The sequence below is a fragment of the Centroberyx affinis genome, unplaced genomic scaffold (genome assembly GCF_046629955.1).
Source record: "Centroberyx affinis isolate AG114_WGS23_722 - 3 ecotype Tasmania unplaced genomic scaffold, CSIRO-AGI_Caff_v1 ptg004055l_1, whole genome shotgun sequence".
Taxonomy (NCBI): Eukaryota; Metazoa; Chordata; class Actinopteri; order Beryciformes; family Berycidae; genus Centroberyx; species Centroberyx affinis.
In genome coordinates, this window is record NW_027281849.1 from 1 (window position 1) to 16,226 (window position 16,226).

The 16,226-nt window shown below is 41.5% G+C and overlaps 1 protein-coding gene across 1 annotated transcript in view; it reads left to right on the forward strand.

The window, feature by feature from the left end:
• The first annotated feature begins 168 nt into the window (after positions 1 to 168).
• LOC139663620 (SH3 and multiple ankyrin repeat domains protein 3-like) overlaps positions 169 to 16,226 on the forward strand; it is a 29,270-nt gene continuing 13,212 nt past the window's right edge. The window contains exons 1-13 of the mRNA XM_071542342.1: positions 169 to 243; positions 915 to 1,023; positions 3,124 to 3,275; positions 4,516 to 4,645; positions 6,464 to 6,501; positions 6,712 to 6,828; positions 7,093 to 7,170; positions 8,273 to 8,339; positions 8,476 to 8,695; positions 11,636 to 11,811; positions 11,889 to 12,002; positions 12,125 to 12,200; positions 12,829 to 12,911. Coding sequence (XP_071398443.1) covers positions 933 to 1,023; positions 3,124 to 3,275; positions 4,516 to 4,645; positions 6,464 to 6,501; positions 6,712 to 6,828; positions 7,093 to 7,170; positions 8,273 to 8,339; positions 8,476 to 8,695; positions 11,636 to 11,811; positions 11,889 to 12,002; positions 12,125 to 12,200; positions 12,829 to 12,911 — 1,342 coding nt within the window. The 5' untranslated portion in view covers positions 169 to 243; positions 915 to 932. The remainder of the gene's footprint in view (positions 244 to 914; positions 1,024 to 3,123; positions 3,276 to 4,515; positions 4,646 to 6,463; positions 6,502 to 6,711; positions 6,829 to 7,092; positions 7,171 to 8,272; positions 8,340 to 8,475; positions 8,696 to 11,635; positions 11,812 to 11,888; positions 12,003 to 12,124; positions 12,201 to 12,828; positions 12,912 to 16,226) is intronic.

Here is a 16,226-nt window from a genome sequence, read left to right on the forward strand (position 1 = left end):
TGAAGGAATATCCCCAGATAACCCTTATCTAGTACTATTACAGATATTTATATAGTATTTACTTATAATTACACCTAATATTATAATGTAACTACTGTTGACTAGTGATCAGTGTTGACTGCCGGTCTGCACCAGCAGAGCAGCTCTAACCTTCATCTGTGTCTTAATCAGTTTCGTTATAAGAGGAGAGTTTATACCCAGAGCTACGTGGACGACAAGCAGCTGGCCAAGCTGCACACCAAGGTGAACACACACACACACACACACGCACACACACACACACACACACACACACACGCACACACACACACACACGCACACACACACGCACACAGTGGCAATCACTTAAATCTCTGATTCTGACAGCAAGGTTGTTTTTTTGATAAATCATTACTTTGTCTTGAATTTGGCTGTAAGCACAAAATTTGTTGGTTAGAAAGTGATGTCACTTATTGTCTTAAGTCGATCTGAAAAAGATAAATTCCTAAAATGTAATGTAAATGTATTTCAAGCACTACTAGTAATTATAACAATAATAATAATAATAATAATATATACATACATCTGGTAAAGGAATGCAAAGCTCCTCCAGAAGAAATGTATTCTGATTTATTCTCCTGTTTTAACCTTGCGAGACAAATTCCTCACCAGCCAATTACAGCGTCCATCTCTAACAGGGGGCGTGGCCAGCTGGCATCGCATTAAACAGACCAGCCAATCAGTGTGCCTCGTTTATGCTCGTCAAGCAGCTGTATGAAAATCAGTCCGTCGTGTTTATTTATTTACTGACTTGGTCAAAGATTCTTGCTTCTTTTGTGAGGAGATTTACTGTCGTGTCTCTGCAGAATAATCTCATTGATTGATTTGGTTTTGATTGTGTATTTATTGTGTATTTATTTATTGATTCCCTTCAGGCCAATCTGAAGCGCTTCATGGAACATGTGCATCAGAAGAACGTGGAGAAAGTTTCCAGATGGTTGGAAAAAGGTCTGGACCCAAACTTCCATGACTCTGACACTGGAGGTGAGCAGATAGACAGACCACACACTGCTAAGTAACACATACACAACACACTCTTTACAGCAGTGGTTCTCAACGGGGGGTCCGGGGGCCACCAGGGGACCTTGAGGGGGTTCCAGGGGGTCCCCAGCGAATTGATGAAATGTTAAACGTCACCATTATTCCATTTATAAGAAGTGAACACAGTTAGAGAATGTAGAAGAATGACTGTTCTGATCATAGTTTCTCTGTTATCTCTCTACCTACAATACAGACAGTCATGGAGTTCTGGACAAAATCATATCTGACAATAAAAATATTCGCAGATTTGGATCCGAGAGACAAAATCTCATCAAATTGGGGTCCGTGGCTCTAATGTGGACTGAATTAGGGTCCTTGATATGTAAAAGGTTGAGAATCACTGCATACATATACAGTATATACACATACGCACTGCATGAATAACTCATACATGTAACTACACCACACACATAACTGGTACTGTGCACATACACACACATTACGAACATAACTGATATACAGACACATGGATGTTACAGACATGTTCACAGAGGAGTAGAAGTGTTCAGGCAGCTTCAAACACCAGATATAAACAAGTGGAAACTAGCTTAATGCTACTTACATGCAGCTGTGAGAGTAATTAAATCAAATCAGAACTTAAGCCTGAGGATTAAGCCTGTTTACAATGAGGCCCAACAAACAAACAAAAGGCAAAACCTAAATCAAACAATCTAATGTGGTAAAGAGACACGACTCACCTGATCAGGAAACCAGAGAACTGAAGTGAATCTTCTGCAGGACGAACGCTTCACACAACGGTTGAACTGTAGATGAATGTGAAATAGAAAAATCAATCTTCAGCAGCAGGAGCTTCAGCCGGTCTGGAAGGATCTCTACCACAGGAACTTAAGACCTGATGAAAACCCTCCAGGATCAGTTCGTAGATTGTGTTCCTCTATATGATTCCTCTCTTCGTCCCTGTAGCTGTTGGACCCACAGACAGTATTGGCTCCGGTCAGCTGTCTGTGGAAGCGGCAAGATCCGCTGCTCGACTCACAAACCTAGGAAACCAAAACCAAGGCTGATTATCAAAACCAAGAACGGCAAGTCGATACTTGTGTCCTTGTAGAGAACGTTCTTCCCAAGTTACCTTGGGGACAACAATCTTCTCATCAAAGTAAGTACAGAGCAACCTCTGAACCCATCGTCTATCGGTCTGACGACGATTAGACTCTGGGGGCGACGGCCAATATTTGGGGGTTTCCGGTGCAGCCAGAGGACATCCGGGCCAAGACTTCCTCTTCCTGAGCCGGTCATCGTTTACAGTCCGATTAGCGACTTGAGACGCGAGAATGGAGTCGGAGTGGAGAGACGACGTCTCATATGCAGATATCTGTTTATAGAGATTAGCCCAAATGTCGTCCGGACCTAAAACACCTACAGAAAGTATCGATGTCTGTGTTTTGTGTGGAGAAACGTTCGACTCGTGTAATAAAAGAAACGAGTCAAGTTGCTTCCCCGAAATATTGTCCGTCGCCCCCAGAGTCTGATCGTCATCAGACCGATAGACGACGGGTTCAGAGGTTCAGTACAGAGAAGCTTCATTGCAGTATGAGATGGGCTGTGTGCTTCACATCGCAAGAATGCGTATTGATAATCAGCCCAAGACTAGGAAGAGGCTCAGGAACTGGACAGGAAGCTGGACAGGAAGTTTGTGTTTCCTTCCTTGTCACCGTTACTGTTGACGAGTGTGAAACTGAAATCGCAATCTGTTCCGAAACAAAGCGGCGGGACGAGGTCGGCAAACAGTCATGTGACTCATCGGCACAGCTGGTCCTGCTGCAAGACAGAAACATGTTTCAGCACTTCAAACATACCTAAACCTGTCTCTCTGCCTGTCTCTCTCTCCCCCGCCTGTCTCTCTCTCTCCCCCTGCTTGTCTCTCTCTCTCCCCTTCCTGTCTCTCTCTCCCCCTGCCTGTCTCTCTCCCCTGCCTGTCTCTCTCTCTCCCCTTCCTGTCTCTCTCTCCCCCTGCCTGTCTCTCTCCCCTGCCTGTCTCTCTCTCCCCCTGCCTGTCTCTCTCTCCACCTGTCTGTCTCTCAGAGTGTCCTCTCACCCTGGCGGTGCAGCTGGAGGAAAGCTGTGATCTGATTAAAGTTCTGCGGAGCGGCGGAGCGCACCTGGACTTCAGAACCAGAGACGGGATCACCGCTCTGCACCGCGCAGTACTGTGCAGGAACAGTACTGCACTGACCGTAAGATACTGCAGTAATACTACTGTAATACTGCACCGCGCAGTACTGTGCAGGAACAGTACTGCACTGACCGTAAGATACTGCAGTAATACTACTGTAATACTACTGTAATACTGCACCGCGCAGTACTGTGCAGGAACAGTACTGCACTGACCGTAAGATACTGCAGTAATACTACTGTAATACTACTGTGATACTACTACAATACTGCACCGCGCAGTACTGTGCAGGAACAGTACTGCACTGACCGTAAGATACTGCAGTAATACTACTGTAATACTACTGTGATACTGCACCGCGCAGTACTGTGCAGGAACAGTACTGCACTGACCGTAAGATACTGCAGTAATACTACTGTAATACTACTGTGATACTACTACAATACTGCACCGCGCAGTACTGTGCAGGAACAGTACTGCACTGACCGTAAGATACTGCAGTAATACTACTGTAATACTACTGTAATACTGCACCACGCAGTACTGTGCAGGAACAGTACTGCACTGACCGTAAGATACTGCAGTAATACTACTGTAATACTACTGTGATACTACTACAATACTGCACCGCGCAGTACTGTGCAGGAACAGTACTGCACTGACCGTAAGATACTGCAGTAATACTACTGTAATACTACTGTAATACTGCACCGCGCAGTACTGTGCAGGAACAGTACTGCACTGACCGTAAGATACTGCAGTAATACTACTGTAATACTGCACCGTGCAGTACTGTGCAGGAACAGTACTGCACTGACTGTAAATACTGCAGTAATACTACGGTAATACTACTGTGATACTACTACAATACTGCACCATGCAGTACTGTGCAGGAACAGTACTGCACTGACTGTAAGATACTGCAGTAATACTACTGTAATGCTACTATAATACTGCATTAAGTAGTACTCTGTAGACACTGCTCCACTCTGTAAGATACTGCCGTAATATTGTTATGCTGCATTACTACACTAATATATTTCTACAATACTACTGTACTACTGATGGAGATTTACATACTGAGAGACATTTATCTGTATAGAGACACATAAACAATATAATAATCATTTTATTTATGTAGCACGTTACCAAACAAAGTTACAAAGTGCTTCACACAGGATAAGACCATAGAATACATTCAAAGAAATAAAAAGACAATAAAAGAAATCCAAAAACAAAAAATGACATGTATACTGTTAGACTCACACACACACACGCCCCCCCTCCCCCCACCCCCACAGACCCTGCTGGACCTGGGAGCGTCTCCGGACTATAAGGACAGCAGAGGCCTGACTCCTCTCTACCACTCTGCCATGGTGGGCGGAGCTCCGTACTGCTGCGAGCTGCTGCTGCAGGACCACGCCTCCATAGGTAGGAGGGGCGGGGTCAGAGGTCAGCTGGGGGGGGCAGGTGGGGCAGGGTCAGAGGTCAGCTGCGGGGCGGGGCCAGAGGTCAGCTGGGGGGCGGGGTCAGAGGTCAGCTGGGGGTCGGGGTCAGAGGTCAGCTGGGGGTCGGGGTCAGAGGTCAGCAGGTTCTGAAGATGTGGATCCTGAATAAAGAACTGACCAGTTTACTAACCTTTACTTACTGACTGACTGACTGACTGATTTACTGACTGACTGATTTACTGACTGATTTACTGACTGACTGGCTGATTTACTGACTGACTGATTGATTTACTGACTTACTGACTGATTTACTGGCTGATTTACTGACTTACTGACTGATTTACTGACTGACTGACTGATTTACTGACTTACTGACTGATTTACTGACTTACTGACTGATTTACTGACTGACTGACTGGCTGATTTACTGACTTACTGACTGACTGACTGATTTACTGACTGACTGACTGATTTACTGACTGATTTACTGACTGACTGATTTACTGACTGACTGACTGATTTACTGACTGACTGATTTACTGACTGACTGATTTACTGACTTACTGACTGGCTGATTTACTGACTGACTGACTGATTTACTGACTGATTTACTGACTGGCTGATTTACTGACTGACTGATTTGCTGACTGACTGACTGACTGGCTGGCTGATTTACTGACTGACTGACCGATTTACTGACTGGCTGATTTACTGACTGACTGACTGGCTGATTTACTGACTGACTGACTGATTTACTGACTGATTTACTGACTGACTGATTTACTGACTGACTGATTTACTGACTGACTGACTGATTTACTGACTGACCGATTTACTGACTTACTGACTGATTTACTGACTGACTGACTGACTGACTGGCTGATTTACTGACTTACTGACTGATTTACTGACTGATTTACTGACTGACTGACTGATTTACTGACTTACTGACTGATTTACTGACTTACTGACTGATTTACTGACTGACTGAGTGATTTACTGACTGACTGATTTACTGACTGACCGATTTACTGACTGATTTACTGACTGACTGACTGACTGACTGGCTGATTTACTGACTTACTGACTGATTTGCTGACTTACTGACTGATTTACTGACTGACTGACTGGCTGATTTACTGACTTACTGACTTACTGACTGATTTACTGACTGACTGACTTACTGACTGATTTACTGACTTACTGACTGAGTTACTGACTGACTGACTGGCTGAATTACTGACTTACTGACTGACTGACTGATTTACTGACTGATTTACTGACTGGCTGATTTACTGACTGACTGACTGATTTACTGACTGATTTACTGACTGACTGATTTACTGACTGACTGACTGACTGGCTGATTTACTGACTGACTGACTGATTTACTGACTGATTTACTGACTGACTGATTTACTGACTGGCTGATTTACTGACTGACTGATTTGCTGACTGACTGACTGGCTGGCTGGCTGATTTACTGACTGACTGACCGATTCACTGACTGGCTGATTTACTGACTGACTGACTGGCTGATTTACTGACTGACTGACTGATTTACTGACTGACTGATTTACTGACTGACCGATTTACTGACTGACTGATTTACTGACTGACCGATTTACTGACTGACTGATTTACTGACTGACTGACTGACTGACTTACTGACTGAGTGATTTACTGACTGTGCTTGGCTGGTGTTCTTCATTGTCCATTATTTCTATTTTTAGTCTTTTATTATTTTATTTGTTTCACCACACTTCACTAATGAAAGAAACTCTTGTTGTCATGGTGACAGGGATGACTGACGAGAATGGGTGGCAGGAAATCCACCAGGTAACACACACACACACACACACACACACACACACACACACACACACACACACACACACACACACACACACACACACACACACATAGTTATGATTGTATGAGGCGTGAAATTATTATCATTATTAGTAGTAGTGGTATAACTCTGTGTGTGTGTGTGTGTGTGTGTGTGTGTGTGTGTGTGTGTGTGTGTGTGTGTGTGTGTGTGTTCAGGCCTGTCGTCATGGTAACGTGCAGCACTTGGAACACCTGCTGTTCTATGGAGCCGACATGAGTTCCCAGAATGCATCAGGAAACACTGCACTGCACCTCTGTGCTCTCTACAACCAGGTAACACACACACACACACACACACACACACACACACACTCTGAGTGTAAGTTGAACTGATACAGTTATATTACTAATATATTTACATTTACATCTATATTTATATATTACATTTATATTCATATAATCTTCATATTCACTGTGTCAGGAAGGCTGTGGAGCTTTAACTGAGGGTTGTTGTTGAATATTTAGTATTATAGTAAAAAATAAAATAAAATAGTTTTACTGTTATAGTTTATATAAATATTTCTGTTGGTTTTTCAGGACAGTTGTGCCAGAGTGCTGCTGTTCAGAGGAGCCAACAAGGACATCAAGAACTACAACAACCAGACTGCCTTTCAGGTAAAGAACTACAACAACCAGACTGCCTTTCAGGTAAAGAACTACAACAACCAGACTGCCTTTCAGGTAAAGAACTACAACAACCAGACTGCCTTTCAGGTAAAGAAAGACCTGCAGCCCAGGAAAGGCCCTGTCTGCTCTGCTTCCCCTCCTGCCACTGTGACCTCGACCCGGATAAGTGGCTCCAAAATGGAAGGATGAGATGTTTGAGTGATTTTTTGCAGATTTGTCACTGCCAGCTGAATGTGGACCAGGGAAAATATTCATATTGATGTATTTGTCAGTGAAAATACAGGTTTAATATATGTGTAGTTCATTAAAGAATCATGCTGTTCATAGTATCGCTTTAAAGGTCCCACATGGAGTAAAGCAGGACTCCCCTCTCCTCTGTAATGATAGAGGAGTTGGATGGTCTATCTAAACATGGTGAAAGTATCAAAACTAAATCCACACAATCCATATTAGTGCAGCGAGCCTCTAAACGAGCCGTTTGGACTTCCGTAACTTTGTGGCGTCACAAAGGTTCGCTCATTATCATTTTTGTAAGAAATAACAGACTAACAAAGTGTTTTTTTCAAAGCGGTTGAGCGGTTGTCATTGTTTATTACCGGAGAGTTTTCCCTACCTGTAGCCGCCGGGCCGCGGAGTCTCACGTTTCACTCTGGAAACGGTTAGCCGATCGGAACGGAGGGGTCGTTAATATTAATGAGCCTTAAAGACACGGAGACAGAAACGGCCTGTTCTTGGTAAGGCTCAGAGAGATGCTGGAAAATGAAGGTGGAAAAATGGATTGAGAGTGTTTTTGGTTCATGACACCACACACACAGCTTTGAATGGACAGAAAGACACTAAATAAAACTCTGGACAGTGGAGGATATGAGACATTTAAGGTAATAAATCTGTAAAGTCTGACTCTTGAAGAGAGTACTAGCAACATGGCAGCGTGAGTGTAAAAACTAGATGACAACATACAGATCCTTCGTCTGATTATTCACTTACCTGTACTATCTAACAGATATTCTAAATCTGTGTGTGTGTGTGTGTGTGTGTGTGTGTGTGTGTGTGTGTGTGTGTGTGTGTGTGTGTGTGTGTGTGTGCATAGGTGGCAATCATTGCTGGGAACTTTGATCTTGCAGAAATCATCAAGATCCATAAAACCTCTGACGTTGGTGAGTCTCCTCTTTTTTTGCTGTTGTTGTGTGTGTGTGTATACATGCACGATTGCAATTAACTATGTGTGTGTGTGTGTGTGTGTGTGTGTGTGTGTGTGTGTGTGTGTGTGTGTGTGTGTGTGTGTGTGTGTAGTTCCCTTCAGAGAAAGCCCATCGTACACCAAGCGTCGCAGAACGGGTGGACCCAGAACATCAGGGGGGAGTGGCCTGTCGTCTCCTCGTTCTCTGATTCGCTCAGCCAGTGACAACGCTCTGGAAAGCCCCGCCTCCTCTCCTGGCCCCTCCCTCCACAGCCTGGACACACACCATGACACGCACACACACTCGCTACGACGGCACACACGCCGGCTGAGGTACACACACACACACACACACACACACACACACACACACTCCCTACAACCTCTCACACACAGGCTAATGTAAATATACACACACTTATGAATGTCACAGTTGGTAATAGTATTGGTGAAGTTGGTAACAGTATTGGTGTAGCTGGTAACAGTGTAGTTGGTAACTGTATTGGTGTAGTTGCTAACAGTATTGGTGTAGTTGGTAACTGTATTGGTGTAGTTGGTAACAGCATTGGTGTAGTTGTAACAGTGTAGTTTGTAACAGTATTAGTGTAGCTGGTAACAATGTAGTTGATAACAGTATTAGTGTAGTTGGTAACAGTGTAGTTGGTAACAGTATTGGTGTGGTTGGTAACAGTGTAGTTGGTAACAGTATTAGTGTAGTTGGTAACAGTGTAGTTGGTAACAGTATAAGTGTAGTTGGTAACAGTGTAGTTGGTAACAGTGTAGTTGGTAACAGTATTAGTGTAGTTGGTAACAGTGTAGTTGGTAACAGTGTAGTTGGTAACAGTATTAGTGTAGCTGGTAACAGTGTAGTTGGTAACAGTATTATTGTAGTTGGTAACAGTGTAGTTGGTAACAGTGTTGGTGTGGTTGGTAACAGTATTAGTGTAGTTGGTAACAGTATTGGTGTGGTTGGTAACAGTGTAGTTGGTAACAGTGCTAGTGTAGCTGGTAACAGTGTAGTTGGTAACAGCGCAGTTGGTAACTCTATTGGTGTAGCTGTAACAGTGACGTTAGTAACAGTATTACTGTAGTTGGTAACAGTGTAGTTGGTAACTGTATTGGTGTAGTTTGTAACAGTGTAGTTGATAACTGTATTGGTGTAGTTGCTAACAGTATTAGTGTAGTTGGTAACTGTATTGGTGTAGTTGGTAACTGTATTGGTGTAGTTGGTAACAGTATTTGTGTAGTTGGTAACTGTATTGGTGTAGTTGGTAACTGTATTGGTGTGGTTGGTAACTGTATTGGTGTAGTTTGTAACAGTGTAGTTGATAACTGTATTGGTGTAGTTGCTAACAGTATTAGTGTAGTTGGTAACTGTATTGGTGTAGTTGGTAACTGTATTGGTGTAGTTGGTAACAGTATTTGTGTAGTTAGTAACAGTATTGGTGTAGTTGGTAACTGTATTGGTGTGGTTGGTAACTGTATTGGTGTAGTTTCTAACTGTAGTTAGTAACAGTATTGGTGTAGTTGGTAACTGTATTGGTGTGGTTGCTAACTGTATTGGTGTAGCTGGTAACAGTATTGGTGTAGTTGATAACAGTATTGGTGTAGTTGCTAACTGCATTGGTGTAGTTGGTAACAGTGTAGTTGGTAACTGTTGGTGTAGTTGGTATCAGTGTATTTGGTAACAGTGTAGTTACCAACAGTATTGTGAAGTTCGTAACAGTATTAGTGTAGTTGCTAACAGTGTAGTTGATAACAGTATTAGTGTAGCTGGTAACAATGTAGTTGGTAACAGTATTAATGTAGTTGGGAACAGTGTAGTTGGTAACAGTACAGATGGTAACTCTATTGGTGTAGTTGGTAACAGTGAAGTTAGTAACAGTATTGCTGTAGTTGGTAACAGTGGAGTTATTAACAGTATTGCTGTAATTGGTAACAGTATTGGTGTAGTTTTTAACAGTGTAGTAAACTGTACTGGTGTAGTTGCTAACAGTATTAGTGTAGTTGGTAACTGTATTGGTGTAGGTGGTAACAGTGTAGTTAGTAACAGTATTAGTGTAGTTGGTAACTGTATTAGTGTAGCTGGTAACAGTGTAGTTGGTAACAGTATTAGTGTAGTTGCTAACAGTATTGGTGTAGTTGGTAACAGTATTAGTGTAGTTGCTAACAGTATTGGTGTAGTTGCTAACAGTATTGGTGTAGTTGGTAACAGTATTGGTGTAGTTGGTAACTGTATTGGTGTAGTTGGTAACAGTGTAGTTGGTAACAGTATTAGTGTAGTTGCTAACAGTATTAGTGTAGTTGCTAACAGTATTGGTGTAGTTGGTAACAGTATTGGTGTAGTTGGTAACTGTATTGGTGTAGCTGGTAACAGTGTAGTTGGTAACAGTATTAATGTAGTTGGTAACAGTGTAGTTAGTAACAGTATTAATGTAGTTGATAACAGTATTGGTGTAGTTGGTAACAGTATTAGTGTAGCTGGTAACGGTGTAGTTGGTAACAGTATTAATGTAGTTGGTAACAGTGTAGTTGGTAACAGCGCAGATGGTAAGTCTATTGCTGTAGTTGGTAACAGTGTAGTTATTAACAGTATTGCCGTAGTTGGTAACCGTATTGGTGTAGTTTGTAACAGTGTAGTTAACTGTATTGGTGTAGTTACTATCAGTATTAGTGGAGTTGGTAACTGTATTGGTGTAGTTGGTAACAGTGTAGTTGGTAACAGTATTAGTGTAGTTGGTCACAGTGTAGTTGCTAACAGTATTAGTGTAGTTGGTAACTCTACTGGTGTAGTTGCTAACGTTGATAACAGTATTGGTGTAGTTGCTAACAGTATTGGTGTAGTTGCTAACAGTGTAGTTGATAACAGTATTAGTGTAGTTGGTAACTGTACTGGTGTAGTTGCTAACGTTGGTAACAGTATTGGTGTAGTTGCTAACAGTGTAGTTGGTAACAGTATTAGTGTAGTTGGTAACTGTACTGGTGTAGTTGGTAATGTTGATAACAGTATTGGTGTAGTTGCTAACGTTGGTAACAGTATTGGTGTAGTTGCTAACGGTGTAGTTGGTAACAGTATTGGTGTAGTTGGACACAGTAATGGTGTAATTAGTAACTGTATTTGCTCTCACTAAGGGGCCCATCACTGGGTAATGAGGCCCACTGTAACTTTGGATGCTGATTGGCCCATTAACATTCCTGTGATATTTACTTGCCTGGTGTGAAGACAGTCTGTACAGCCAAACCTGTCTGTCTCTCTAACCTGTCTGTCTGCAGCCCTGGTGGGGGAGGTCATGTGGAGACGAGCCCCCCCTCCTCTCCTCCCCCCACCCCCCAGGTGAGGAAGAGGAGGCTGTACAGCGCCGTCCCAGGCCGCACCTTCATCGCCACCCGATCACATGTTCCTCAGGGGCCCGGAGAGATCCAACTGCACCGAGGAGAGAGGGTCAAAGGTCAGACGGGCAGGCTGGAGCATTCTGAAAAGGCAGTGTTAATAATAGAACTAACTCTATATGTTGTGTATCTACAGTGCTGTCTATTGGTGAAGGAGGATTCTGGGAAGGAAGTGTTAAAGGAAGAACCGGTTGGTTTCCGGCTGACTGTGTTGAAGAAGTCCAGATGAGACAGTACGACCCAAGACTGGGTAAATATGACATACACAGTACATTTATATTTAAGACTTGGTAAACATTATATATACATACTCATATATAATATGATGTACTGTATGTACTTGTATATAAGATATATACATATTTGTTTCAGAGACGAGGGAAGACCGGACTAAGAGACTGTTCAGACATTATACTGTTGGCTCCTATGACAACTACACCTCCTACAGGTAACACACCGTTACTACACCTCCTACAGGTAACACACCGTTACTACACCTCCTACAGGTAACACACCGTTACTACACCTCCTACAGGTAACACACACTACTACACCTCCTACAGGTAACACACCGTTACTACACCTCCTACAGGTAACACACACTACTACGCCTCCTACAGGTAACACACCGTTACTACACCTCCTACAGTTAATACACACTACTACGCCTTCTACAGGTAACACACAGTTACTACACCTCCTACAGGTAATGCACAGTTACTACGCCTCCTACAGGTAACACACCATTACTACACCTCCTACAGGTAACACACTACTACACCTACTACAGGTAACACACACTACATCATCTCTTCCAGGTAAATTAATCTGCACTGCAGTCAAGTAAACAACACTACAGTTAACTAAGCTATACTACAGTTGATCAACTAAACTACATTACAGTTTATTAAACTGCACCACAATTGATTTTACTTTTTTTTACAGGTAACTAAACTACACAACAGTAATTAAACTACACTACAGTTAATTAAACTCCTGTGTGCTTACTTGATGTTTTTGTTTCTGTTTGTGTGTGTGTGTGTGTGTGTGTGTGTGTGTGTGTGTCTGTGTGGTAGTGACTATGTGATTGAGGAGAAGACAGCTGTGCTGCAGAAAAGAGAGAGCGAGGGATTTGGCTTCGTCCTCAGAGGAGCTAAAGGTAGGTAGGGAGGGTGGGTGGGTGGTGGATGTTGGTAGGCTGTAAGTGGGTGATGGGTGGTGCCCTACAGCTGGTCTGCCAAGCTGTGGAAGGGTGTGGGTGTGGGGGGGTAGCTGGCCTGAGGTCCTCATGTCAATTTATTTATTTATTTGTATTTATTTATTTTGCACAATAAAACAAAACAGCAAAAACACAACAACAAAAGAGAAGAAGCAAATTGAGCAGGTGAGATTTAGAAAACCCCTAGAGGCTTATAGAAGAATCTCACCTCAAAACGCATTATAAGCAAATACAAAAGTCATGTAATCCAACAAAAGTAAGCAAACAAGCAACCATAAGATCAAAAAGCAAACATAAAGTAGGCAGGATAAAACAAGCAAAGACATAAAATAATAAAAATAATGTAATGAGGGTGTGGGTGCTTTGGGGTGCATGCGAGTGTGAGTGTGCGTGTACTGAAGCACACTTGTGTTCAGACAACTCCTTATAAGAGAGAGAGAGAGAGAAAGATAGTCAAAGATAGATAGTCAGATATGATCAGTTTGGATAGTTAAGTTTGGTTCATTAGACAGGTCCTAAGCCTATATTTGAAATTCTTGAGAGAAGTAGACTGAAATGCAATTTGAATATAACTGTTCCATAGCTGAGCCCCCCTGTATCTAATAGAGAATTGACAGAGCCCAGTACGGAGCACTGGGAGGTGTAACCATTTGGCATGTCTTGTATTAAAGTTGTGAACATCACCCTTTGGCTGGAAAAATGCTTTACAAGGCAAGGGAGGCGAAGCAGGCTGATGCAAAATTTTGAAAATAAAAACACAGGTTTGGTATTTATTTATGTTAAAAATTGATGGGATCTTGAGCTGATTGAAGAGAGGGGCTGAGTGGTCAGCCCTACTGCTAAATATGGCAATTCTGCAAAACTTTTTTTGCAAAATATAAAGCTTACGAAGGCGGGTGGGATAAGTAGCTCCCTAAATGATATTGCAATATATGAGGTACGGATAAATTAAGCTATAATAAAGAGTTAATAGACACTTCTGATGAACCAAACTTCGAAATTTGCTGATGATGCCAATAGACTTGGAAATTTTATTGCAAACAAAACGAATATGACTCTTCCAGCTTAGAGTTTCATCAATCAGGACTCCAAGGAAACCTGTGGATGAGACCTGTGTAATTGGGTTATTTCCAATGGAGAGACAAGAGTTAGATTTACAATATTTTTTATTTTTAGATGTAAATATGATAAAATTGGATTTTTTTGACATTGAGAGATAATTTGTTTAATTTAATCTATTTGGAAATATTTCCTAAATCAGAATTAGCTTTGGCCATAAGTACAGAGAAATTAGTATGTGAGAGAAATAAATTGGTATCATTGGCAAAAAGTACCGGGAACAAGGAGGACAAAGCTGCAGCCAGGTCATTGATATAAATAAGGAATAGGAGTGGTCCTAGAATAGATCCCTGTGGGACCCCACATGTTAAAATGGCTAATGATCTTAAAATTGCTAAAGTAGTTCCTGTGTTTAAATCTGGAGACCGAAGTTCATTTAATAATTACCGCCCTATTTCTGTCCTTCCATGTTTCTCAAAGATTTTGGAGAAGTTGGTTTACAATAGAATGATGAAACATTGGCAGGAGTGGAACGTCCTGTATGAGCACCAATATGGATTTAGGAAAAATGATTCTACAGAAATGGGTAGCCAGACCTCATCATGACCAGCTGCCGAATCTCTCATATTGACAATGATGGCCATGATTTCCTTCTCAGTAGGAGGATTAAAGCTCTGGAGAGAAGGAATAGGACTTATCCTCTCTGACAGAACTGTACCAGTATTGACAAAATAATTATTGAAAGCACATGCGATATCGGATGGGTCTGTGTATACTCTGTTTTCATCAACAAACTGGGACGGAAGAGTGGCTGAAGCCTTTTTCCTATTTAGGAGCTGATTGATGACTCCCTATGTAGTTTTGATGTTATTTGAGGCCTCATCAAACTTGTTGGTGAAGTATTTTTTCTTTGCAATTCTAATTAAATGGTTGTATTTGTTTCTATACTTCTTATAATTGGCAATATTCATAGGGGATGAATTTCTGATAAATTTCGTATACAACCTATTCTTAGTTAGTGCAGACTTGTGGAGATCTGGAGTAAACCAGGGTTTTCTGAATGTACTGAATTTTTTTGCATGCATACTGACTAGGGGAAAACACCTGTTAAATACAGAGTTAAAAGAAACTACAAATGACTGATATGCTAGTTCGACATCATCATGAGTGTATACATTATCCCATGGAACATCACCAATCAGCTCCTCAAATCGGTCAATGTTTCTTTTGTTGAACACTCTAAACCTTAAAGATTTCTCTATTTCCTGATGTTTAACTGAGGTGGTTGAAGTGAAATGAAATATTGGAAAATGATCAGAAATATCAGAGTAAAGGACACCAGATTTCCACACATTACTAAGAGAGTTGGTAAATATATTATCAATAAGGGCTGCAGATGAAGAAGTTAACCTAGTAGGTTTAGTGATTAAGGGGTATAGGGAATTAGCAAACAGTGTATTCAGAAAGTCTGCGGTGAGTGAATGAAACTCACTGTTAAACAGATTGATGTTGAAGTCACCTAGAAGGAAACAGACTTTACCTTCTCGGTTAATTTTGTCCAAGACACAAGTAAGACTAGAATTAAAGTTTTCAATGTTTGTGTCTGGAGGCTTGTAAATGCAACCTATGATAACACATTTACCATCAAAAATATCACAGGAGGGTATTTCAAGGAACAGCGATTCATCACCATTACACTCAGAATTGAGAGTGAGATCATCTCTGTTTGAATTGAAATTCATTGTCTAAATATATAGATACACCTCCACCAGTTCTTGCCCTCCTACAATGATGCAGAGCATGATAATTTGGGATGCCATAGAGAGATGTTGACTCATCAGTCAACCAAGTTTCTGAAAATGCTATAACTGAGAATTCATGATTTAATGAAGACAAAAAGTGACAAAGTAGATCATGATTTTTGGAGAGACTACGAATGCTTAAATGAAAAGTTGAGAACTGCTTTGATTGGGGCTTTGGCATATCAAGTAGTAGACTATTAAATCTACTAATACTGAAATAGTCACAGGATGAAGACTCAGAAGTTAAAGAGCTAAAAATTTTTGAATCCGGATTAAAAAATTCCATAAATTTAGTGTCAATATGCGGGCTCGAATCAAAAGGATTGAAAAACATATGATTTGAAGCAGTTGTCATCCTGTAATCACCAATTTATATCAACAACCAAGCCATCAT